General features: G+C 50.9%; 1 protein-coding gene across 1 annotated transcript in view; it reads right to left on the reverse strand.

Moving 5' to 3' along the window:
- The window catches only part of SLC9A1 (solute carrier family 9 member A1), a 49,332-nt gene extending 41,769 nt beyond the window's left edge, over positions 1 to 7,563 (reverse strand). The window contains exon 1 of the mRNA XM_088790667.1: positions 6,385 to 7,563. Within this exon, the coding sequence (XP_088646793.1) occupies positions 6,385 to 6,733 (349 nt within the window). The 5' untranslated portion in view covers positions 6,734 to 7,563. The remainder of the gene's footprint in view (positions 1 to 6,384) is intronic.
- Between the last annotated feature and the right edge of the window lie 3,106 nt (positions 7,564 to 10,669).

Genomic DNA, 10,669 nt, shown 5'->3' on the forward strand with positions numbered 1-10,669 from the left:
AAAAGACCATGGGGGGGCCGGCCCAGTGGCTCGGGCGGTTAGAGCTCCATGCTCCTGGCTCCGAAGGCTGCCGGTTCAATTCCCACATGGGCCAGTGGGCTCTCAACCACAAGGTTGCCAGTTCAGCTCCTCCAGTTCTGCAAGGGATGGTGGGCTCCGCCCCCTGCAACTAAGACTGAACACGGCACCTTGGGCTGAGCTGCCTCCCAGATGGCTCAGTTGTTGGTTGGAGCAGGGCTCTCAACCACAAGGTTGCCAGTTCAATTCCTCGAGTCCCACAGGGGATGGTGGGCGGCGCCCCCTGCAACTGGGATTGAGCACGGCACCTTGAGCTGAGCTGCCGCTGAGCTCCCGGATGGCTCAGTTGGTTGGAGTGCGTCCTCTCAACCACAGGGTTGCCGGTTCGGGTCAAGGGGGATGGCGGGCTGTGCCCGCTGCAGCTGGGGGCGGGGGCTGGACCTGGAGATGGGCTGCGCCCTCCGTAGCTGGGATTGAGGGGACAGCAACTTGACTTGGGGGGGGGGGGCTGGGGGTGCACACTGTTCCCCAGTGAGGTCCTGTTCCCCTCCCCCAATAAAATCTTTAGAGGAGAGGAAAATGAGCAATATTATTTAAAAAAAAAAAAAAAAAAGAACATGGACTCCTAAGCCAGACAGATCTGGGCTTAAACCCCAATGTTTTATAGCTGTGCAAGTACCTGACAGTCTCAGAAACAGGAGCTTAGTAAGTGGCAGCTAACATAATGAACAAGTATTTAACACAAATATTATCAATTTAACACAAATTAGGAAACGGGCTCAGAGAGATTGTGCTTTGCCTAAGGTCACACAACTAGGCAGCAAAGAACTAAAACCAGATCTCGGGTCTCTTGACCTGCCCCCGCCCACCCATCCAGCATGCTTTCTGTTGTAACTCACTTCTCTGCCTCCCCTTTCGCCTCCCAGAGGACCTACAACACTTGGAAGTTTTGCTGCTTCACAGAGGCTCTGAGAATGAGGTCCCAATGCTGAGTTCATCCCTCGCGCTCCTCCTTCATGCAAATACACATGTGTTGGAGGGGTTGGTAAGAACTCCAATCTGAATTGACCTGGACTCTAGCTCACCCTGCTCCGTCAGCCCCTCCCTCCGGCAGGAAGAACCGGGGTTCCTCCTCCTGACAACCATTCAGGTTACCAACGTGGAAGTGTCTGGTCATTTACTCTCCTCAGGGCCTCTTTGGCTCTCTGGTCCCCCTTGATCTTTGCAGTGACCCAGAATGCCAGCCAGGCAAGAAAGAGGATGGGGCCTTGGGTGAGAAGTCCAGGGATGTGTCCTTTGCCACTTACTTGCTAAGTGACCTCAGGCAGGTCAACATGCTGAGACTCAGTTTCCTTAGATGTAAAATGGGTATATCAATACCACCTTCTACTCTAACCCACAGGACCACTGAGACCATCATAATTAAATACTGTATATGCAAGTGCTTTGGAAACAAATTACAGTACCAATGAGAATGATTACTGAACTCTGCCTGCCTTTTAGAGCTAAAGAAAGTTGGGCCACCTGCTCCCAACACACAGGCTGTCTCTCAGGGGACCCTGTTAGGCCCCTGAGGTAACCAAAAGGAGCCCAGCACCCTGCATGCCCAGAAGCAGGGGATCACAATCAGGTTAGCTACCCCCTGCCGGTTAAAAGACACCACCATTTACCTGTCACCCCTCCTTCCCAAGCAGGAAAAGCAAGCTCTGCTCAGACCACCGAGGGGGTGCCAGCAAAGGGAGGGCAGGCAGGGTCACTACCAGAAGCAAGGGACAGGCCCAGCCCGACTGTGGGATTTAGGTGCACCCACGTGGACTCACAGGGACAGAGGATGGGCCCCGAGCTGGCACAGAACCCCTCTGGCTTTCTCAGGGCAGGGAGAGGGCTTCCACCAGCCCCTAGAGGGAGTCCTACAATTCCCCAGCACAGGTGCAGTGAGTGGGGTACCTGCTCAGTGCAGGGCCGTGTGCATCTGCCGAGGGGACTGCGAGGGACCAAACATGTAGCTACACCCCTCGAGGAGGCTATGCCAGGATTCAAACAGAAAATAAATAGCAATTCAGCATCACAGCAGATAACCTCTTTGAGCTGTTTCCTCATCTGCCCAACAGAGGTAGCCTTTTTCTCATGCTTTTAGTAGGGATTAAATGAGATCACTTTTATAAAGTGCCTGACACTACTCTGTAGATACTCAATAAATGGTAATTCTTATTAAAACACACACCCAACAGAAGAGATGTCACAGGGCAGGATAGGCCTCATGCCAAAGTTGTGGATAAACAATAAGGGAGACGGATTCAGGGAGAGAAGTGAAAGCAACTGCTGTAGGCTGGGAAGACCGCCCAAAGGGGGTGGAATCTGAACAGGCCCTGAAAGCTGCACAGTAAGCTGGGTGCTATGCGGGGCATTCCCATGTTCAATCTCTACATTGGTCCTAGGAGGCGGAGACAGCACTCCCCTTACCGATGAGGCATGTCAGGTTCAGAGGAACGAAATCCCCGGCCCAGGCTCACACAGGTGTGGAGGGGCAGGGCCCAGGCTTCCCGACCATGCCTTTCCTTTCTACCAGAGCTGGAGGGGCAGGGCAGGGCCGAGAGGAAGGGTGTGCCTCGTGGGTACTCAGCTAAATGAAGTCTAGGCAAAAAGACCAACCGAGGCCCTCTACGTGTCCTGGCACTTCTGGAGACACACGTCCTACCTGAAGGTTTCCTCCCAGTCCCCAGCTGACCTCCCCTTCTATTGTCCTGTAGTCAGTCAGCTGTTTTCCCAAAGAGAAAAAAGTCACTTCTTTTCTTTTTAGAGAGTCCCATCTGGGCTTCTCGAGACAGTTTCAAGGTGACCTTTAAGTTAGTTGTTCCTCTCTCCTTCTGAGAAGTGGGAAAGGCGGGTTCTAGTCTTATTTTTACAGGAAACCAGTTGCTGGGTCTCATATCCATGCAAGCGAAGTGGGCAGTAATGACCCCCATTCTTCCCTACTCAGACTTGTTCTAGGAGGAAATGGCAGGATACACCTTGCAAAGACGAAAACAAGCTATAAGATGCAATGGGACAAAGGAAGGCTTTTATTGTCTCTGGTCAGGAAACAAGATGAATACCTGCTTTATGGGCTCCCAGGCCTCTGCCAGGAGTTCCAGGTCAGGGACATGGGCAAACAAACACAGTGGGTGCCAGTGGTGAGCTGGGTTACAGTGAGGCTCTCCCCGGGAACAAGCCCTGGACTGGGAGCCAGGTGAACTGGGGACAAAGCAGAATTTAGGCAGAGTCCAAATCACAATGTGTGCGTGTGGGGGGGGATAGTCCTAACCTAAGGCTTAGATGGGGTCATTCTCCGTTCTCCTAGTTAACTCCCCCTCACACCACAAGCTCCTCCCCACCAAGGAAAAAGCAGGAATGCCTGACTGTCAGAGAGAGAAAAAAGGCCCAGAGAAGGGAAGTGACTTGCCTAATGTCACCCACTGAATCAGTCAGAAGAGAAGCATCTACTCGAAAACCTCAGCTCCAGCTCCACCCCTCCCACACCCACCTCTGACCCTGAGGCTCAGCTCAATGATTGGGTTGGGAATGAGAACTGCACACAGCACTTTCTAGTCTTGAAGGACGAGTATCTTGCAAGGGAAGCAGCTGCCACAGGTGACAGAATGAGGGCTCCAACATAGCTCCCACCCACGCCGGGGCACTGAGAGAATCGGCTAGACCCCAAAATCAACGCCTGGGTTCTTGAACAGAGGAAGCACAGCCTCAGCCCCCCACCCTGGCCCCTAAGTCAGCTGGTGCCATCTCTCCTCCCACCAGGACCAGCTCCAGGGCAGCTGAAGTGAAAGGAAGAACAGTCAGTAGGACACTCCCAAAACCCTGAAACCTTAAGGAAAGACACCCGGTGGCAGCCTAGGGTTGAGAGATGATTTGTAATCCTCCAGCCTCAGAGGAAGAAGTAGGAGGCTAAGTGAGGATGCAGTTGCCTTAGGTGGTTAAAATACCAACAGAGGCAGTTGCCACTCATTGAGTGCTTCCTGTGGGTACGAAGCCAGCTTTATGTGCATTAATTTATGTCATTGTCACATCAGCAGCACCATGGCTAGGTACTGTTATTTCCCCCATTTTATACATGAGGAAACTGAGGCTCAGAGAGGATAAGTGGCAGAGTGCTGGAACCCTCATCTAACTTTAATTCTACACCACAAAGGTAAAGAAAAAAATGGACTTTCACTTTTGCCACCTTAACAGGGACCCTTGAAATCTTTCAGTCACCTTCCTCTCTACTTTCTTCCCCGAGATCGTCAGATGCTAGGGCTCCTCTGTTTTCAGAGGCAGAAAAATGTTCTTCTGAGGCAGAGACACGGACTTTTGGAACTGCAAAGGCCTTTAGAGATCATATCCAGCCTCCTTTTACAACGGGGAAACTGAGGCCCAAGGCCGAGTAATTTGCCAGGGTTACCCCAGTCAGTGAAATGGTAGAAATGGCAGACATGGAAGGGGACACAAAGATCAACAGACAGGTGGAAATGAGTAACTGGCCCAAGGTCACAGACAGAGGTGGGATGAGAAGTCAAGTTTCCTCACTTCTGGACTGATACCCTCGCCATGGCACCATCTTTGTTCTCCAGCTGCCCAGGGTCCCTGTTACAGGTTCTGGTAGGGACAGAGCCATTAGAACTGGAGATATCAGGCCTGCAGGGACAAACTACTGATTGCCCAAAGTAGGATTTTTGTGGTCATGCTATTGCCCCCCCCCAGGAATCACTGAGACCTGCAGTGCGTGTCCTGGCCCCCAGCGCTCTAACACAATGCCAGGTGTGGTTGGGGGGAGGGGGATTTAGAGACAACGCGTGTGAGGTCTCTTCCTGGTCTCACACAAGCAAATGACACATCATGGTCACTTCAGTTTCTCACCACAAATTAAGACACAGGTTTAATGACTCAATTGATATGGTCATATTTAGACATTTTTGCCAGTTTCACAGGTGGGCGAGACCTGCAGAAAAAGGCCCCAGCCTGTTCAAGGTCATGTATTTGTCAGAATCGGTACAAATGGCTCCCCTTGCCCAGTCCTTGATGCCAGGAAGCTGGCTGCCATCAGGGTACAGATGCCAGTGGCCCCGGTCCATCTATAGGCCCTGCTACTATCACAGCACCCAAGCACCGCACCAGGAAGCCAGATCCTGGCTCTGTCAAAACAGGGTGCCCTCCTGCAGCATGTCCCAGAGCCTGCCTCCTACCAGCCTGGCATCACCACTCAGCTCTTCGCGTCCTTGGGTAAGCTGCAAGGCTTCCTGCCAAGAGTCACAAACTCCCCAAACCCAAACCAGCAGAGTCCCATGCCTTCTACGGATTAGCTGGGGCTAAAAAAGCCAAGGCAGCTTTCAAAGCCCCCCTGGACACACTTCCAGGGACTTGTGGGTCATGCAGGTCCCCGTGAGCTCCATCAATCACCCAGCAGAACAAAGTGCTCAGGCCGAGCAGGGAGACAACTTTTCGGAAGGGAACAACTTTTCTTTCTCCTTCTCCCGAAAAGATCATTTCAAAGTCTCTTCAGACCAGAGCACCCTTAGCCCCTCCAGCTGTCCCTCTTCCACTTGGTCGAGCAGCAGGCCAACATGACTGGCCAACCCAGGCAGTACCTTGAGACACAGCCGGGTGGCTGCTAACCTGGAGGTGAGCTGGGGCCAGACCGACCTTCAACCTCCTCCACCCCCAAAACAGACTTCAGAAATTTCCAGAGCCCCCTGTCCCATAAAGTGCATAAGAAATGGCATTCCTGGGCCGGAAACTGACTCAGGGGCTCCTGACCAGCCTGGGCAGGCAAAGCTGACAGATAATATTCCAGGGATAAAGGAAGGTAAAAAGGTAGGGATGGATCCCTTGTGTTCCACCACATTGCTAGGTCTCCAGCACGCAGGTACCCTGCGATACTAAAACTCCTTAAACAGGCCAAGTAGAAATATACTCCATCCTGGAACACCCTCCCATGAAGCATGTAATTGCACTGGTTGCTGTTGACAGAGCATAATGTGCCACTTGCTGGAAGACACTCCTCTCTGCCTTCCACACAGCTGGGTGCCTGGCTCCCCTCGGGGTCTGGCCCAACCAGAGGAGACCTGCCAGGCCTGGAAGCCTTGCTGAAAGTACCCAGTATCAGAAGCATCCCATGCTCTAATCCCCCTCTTTCCCACGCATGATGCTGGCTTCAATCTTGGGAGGCCTCAGACCACAGAGCTCAATTCTGAGAAGGACCAAGATGGCAGGATGGAGGCTGCCTACCTTATAGGAGGCCAGACCCTTACTCCTGGGCAGCCTCAAGTGGTAAGGATGGGGCAAGAAGCTCACCAGGCTGGTGGCGACAGAAGCAGTGGAGCAAGCTGGACTTACCTATCTTCATGAGGCAGGCAAGCAGGATCCAGAGGGCGATCTCGAAGGGTCTGCGCACATGTGAGTAGTCGATGTCCAGGACTGGAAAGGCCTTTCGTTGTGTGCTGTGCTCAGTGCCCGAATGGTTAACAGGGTGGCTCTGGGGGGTGGTCTCCGGTGGGGCGGTGGTGACATCCCCAATTGAGCGTTCCCGTGGTGGCTCTGAGCCTCGGATGGTGCTGGCAGTAGGACTGAGCTGGAGGCCATGGCTCCTGAGAACAGGTAGCAGCCCCACCAAGGCTACCATCACCAGCAACGAAGGGAAGATTCGAGGTGGAGAGAGGCCACAGATGCCAGACCACAGAAGCATCCTGCCGCTCCCTTGGCCGAGGAGGCCTGGACTCTTAGCAAAGTGAGAGTCAGACCTGGGACATAGGCAGCGAGGGGTCAGCAGGTGGGAAGAGAGCCTGGAATAGTCTCTAGGAAAAGTTCATGTTTTAGAGAGGTCGTTTTGTGGAAGCAGTCCTCTGGGGGTGGACAGAATCTGGGTTCTCAGTCTAGAACTCCAAACTGGGGAAGAGGGAGAAGGACCCAGGAAGGACCACAGGAGACCTAAAGGTCTGGAACTCCAGGCCAGGGAAAGGAGAGAGAGGAAGGGACTGCACCTTAGGACAGAGGAAGGGACAGGACAAGTTGGACCCCAGGCAAGGAAAAGGAAGAAGGGAGGCTGGGACCCTCAGCTGAGCAAAGTGACTGAGGAGAGAGAGGGGACTAGACTAAGGGCAGGGGCAGGAAGCCGGAGCTCAAGGAAGGGGACAGAGGCCGTGGGACCCAGTCCAGGCAAAGAAGACAGGGGTCTGGGAGCCCAAGCTGCGAGGAAGGAGTGAAGCTGGAAAGCGGTCGGGAGTTTCCCCACCCAGAGGAGCGTCGGGGTGCAGGCGCACCTGGCTGAGATTCCGGGGAAATGAAGGGAGGAGGAAGGCGGAGGCAGGCGGCCTAGCGGGAGAACGCTTCGGCGAGGGCTGGGAGCGGCTCGCGGTGGGCCAGCAGCTGCACGCCCCTCCTTGCGGCCCCGGCCCAGCTGCAGCTTCTCCGCGTCTACTCCCGGTCCTACTCCCAGCGCCGGGCTCAGCGCCGGCGGCGGTGGACTGATGCCTAGCTGAGCCGGTCGCTGCCGTTTATAGGTACCAACGAGCAGCCGGCGCAGCGGGCTAGAAGGAACGCCAGCGCCCTCGCAGCGCAGCGACCCCTTGCCGCCGAGGGAAGGAAGTAGTCCGTAGCAAGAGAAAGGATAGAGATGGGGACGGTAAAAAAGTCCTGAATCCGCAGAGATTCTAACACGGGTAAAACGCTTTACTATTTACAAAGCGCTATCACATCCACACCCGCAGTCTCATGAAGGCTTCCCAATAGCCTTGTGAAGGATGTATTAGTATCTTATGTATTTAGTTACCCTGTGACCTTGAGCAAGTTACTCCCTGTTCCACAGCTTTCTCATCTATAAAATGGAAATGGTAGTGGTACCTGTATCAGAGGGATACTGGAATGACTCAATGAGAGAATCTGTGTTAAGTGTTTAGAACGGAGCCCGGCACATAGAACTATTATTATAGTTCCAGTTTTGCAGATGAGGAAATGAGTGAAGAGAGTTGCTTAGCTAATATGTAAACTAGTTTGCCAGGGCTTCTGTAACAAAGTACCACAAACTGGGTGGCTTAAAAAAACAGAAATTTATTGTCTCATATTCCGGAGGCTAGAGGTCTAAAATCAAGGTTTTAGCAGAGTCGTTTCCTTCTGAGGGCTCTGAGGGAGCATCGGCTCCATGCTTCTCTCCCAGCTTCTGGTGGTTTGCTGACAATCTTTGGTGTTTCTTAAGGGTTGGCAGCATAACTCCAATCTTCACATGGTGATGTCCCTGTGCCTCTGTCTCTGGGTCCAAAATTCCCGTGGATTAGGGGTCCACCCTAATGACCTCATCTTAAATTGATCATCTTCAATAACACTATTTCCATTTCCAAATAAGGCCACATTCATAGGTACTGGGGATGAGAACTTTAATGTTATATACATATATATATATATATATATATATATATATATATATATATATATATATATATATTGTTTTTTTTAATTGGGGAATATTGGGGAACAGTGTGTTTCTCCAGGGCCCATCAACTCCAAGTCATTGTCCTTCAATCTAGTTGTGGAGGGCTCAGCTCAGCTTCAAGCCCAGTCACTGTTTTCAATCTTAGAGCAGGGGGCGCAGCCCACCATCCCATGGGGGAATTGAACCGGCAACCTTGTTGTTGAGAGCTCGCGTTCTAACCAACTGAGCCATCCAGCCACCCAGAACTTCAATATCTTTTAGGAAGACACAATTCAACCCACAGCAGTAGTGGAATTGAGATTTGAACGTACAGTGTTGGTTGGAATTGGTAAGATTCAAGAGGTCATGGCTGTACACTGGAATCATTGGAAAGCTTTTAACATTTTTTTAAATTAGTTTCAGGTGCACAAAACAATGTAATAGACATTTATCATTTATATCCCTCACACAGTGATAACCCCCCTTCCCCCATCCACTACCCCTCTGACATCGCACACAGCCATTACATTTCCACTGTCTTTATTCCTAATGCTGTACTCCGCTTCTTGTAACTATATATATGGAAAGCTTTTAAAAACTACGTTGCCTGGGACCTATCTTCAGAGATTTGGATTCAGCTGCTCCAGGGAAGTGCCCAAACACGATGGGTATTTTTTCAGAAACTCGCCCAGGTGATTCTAATGTACACTCGGGGTTGACAACTATGGAAAATACTGAAATGCCATCCCTATTTTGCAAAAGAGCAAATCAAGGCCAAGAAAGTCAAAGTGACCAGCTTGGGATCACAAAATGATTTTAAAGGGGTTCATTTTGGTTTAGCAAATATTTACTGAGCCTCTTGACAAGGCTTTGGCTGGACTCTGGCAACACAGAGATAAGATATGGGCAGGAGGGAAATGGAAGTGATTTTGGGAGGGGTCAGGAAGTGGGCACAACTAAGGCTTCTCGGATGCTGATAATATTATATTTCTTTACTGGGTGGTATTAACAAAGGTTACGCAGATGTACTTGTTTTGTACACTCATGATTTGTGTACTTTTCTTAAGATATGCTATCCTTTCATTAAAAGTTATTTTAAAATAATAAAGTGATGTGATAGTGACTGAAGGCACTGACATTAAACTGAATTCTCTGTACTTCACATTCTCCTGGCACAGGCCCGGCCAGTTGGGAGATGACAGAAATGCCTAGAAGAGCCATCAGAGAAGGCCAAGGGCCTTGTATCACCTGGGAGCAGGTGAAAGGATAACATCAGCTATACTGGAAATAACCAAAGAGAGGGGGCAGCATTTAGGGCAAGGATCAGAATAATGACAATAATACTTTACAATGGTTCAGTCCTTTATAGTTCACAACCAAATGCTCCAGGTTTATCAGTGATCCAAGTCCCGGTGCATAGTGAGGGCTCAATAGATAGTAGCTATTATTCGTTTTCATTTTATGATGGAAAAACTAGGACTCAGAGACATGAAGCCATTTGGCCAGGGTCACACAGCTATTAGGTAGCAGATACAGAACTTAAGTCAACTTTCGAATGTCTGAATCCAGAGTTCTTTCAAAACACCACAGGTTCAGTTTAGAAAAAAGAAGAGAGGGAAGGGATGGAGCTAGTGGAGGGACATTCCACAGATGACATTGGGGCCAGAACCCTGAGATCTATAGTCCTTTCCAGTCTCAAGGGCAGCATTCACTGCTGTGCTCCCATCCTCCCTACTCTCCAGGTCTCCCTCACTCATCCTCAATGAGTGCTTGGGAGGTAGCAGATCCTGCAAGAGCCAGGCCTGAAATCCTCCACAGCCTGGAGAAGGTTATAGCATCATGGCAGAACTGGGAAAGAGCCCTTGAGAAACACTATCTCGGACAGCCCACGGCCAAGGCCCAGCCCAGGCCAGGCAACATAGCATAAGAATTAAGTACATACACTGTCTACTGTGGATTGCCAGATTTTCTAGTTTCAAATCCCACAACCACCACTCACTAGTTGTAAGACCTTAGTTAAATCCATCAATCTCCCTGTTCCACAGTTTCTCCTTCCATAATGTGGGGACAATAATAGTGGCAATCTCATGGGGCTGTTATGAATATATTAACCAGTGCACTTAGAGCAGCACCTAGCAAGTACCACGTATATTTACCTGATTATCTTTATTTACATGTACTGAGGGCCTCCAAAGTAGACTTTTGGTGGTAGGACCA

The sequence above is a fragment of the Rhinolophus sinicus genome, chromosome 14, assembly GCF_057876585.1.
Source record: "Rhinolophus sinicus isolate RSI-liver-muscle chromosome 14, RSI-T2T, whole genome shotgun sequence".
Classification (NCBI taxonomy): domain Eukaryota; kingdom Metazoa; phylum Chordata; class Mammalia; order Chiroptera; family Rhinolophidae; genus Rhinolophus; species Rhinolophus sinicus.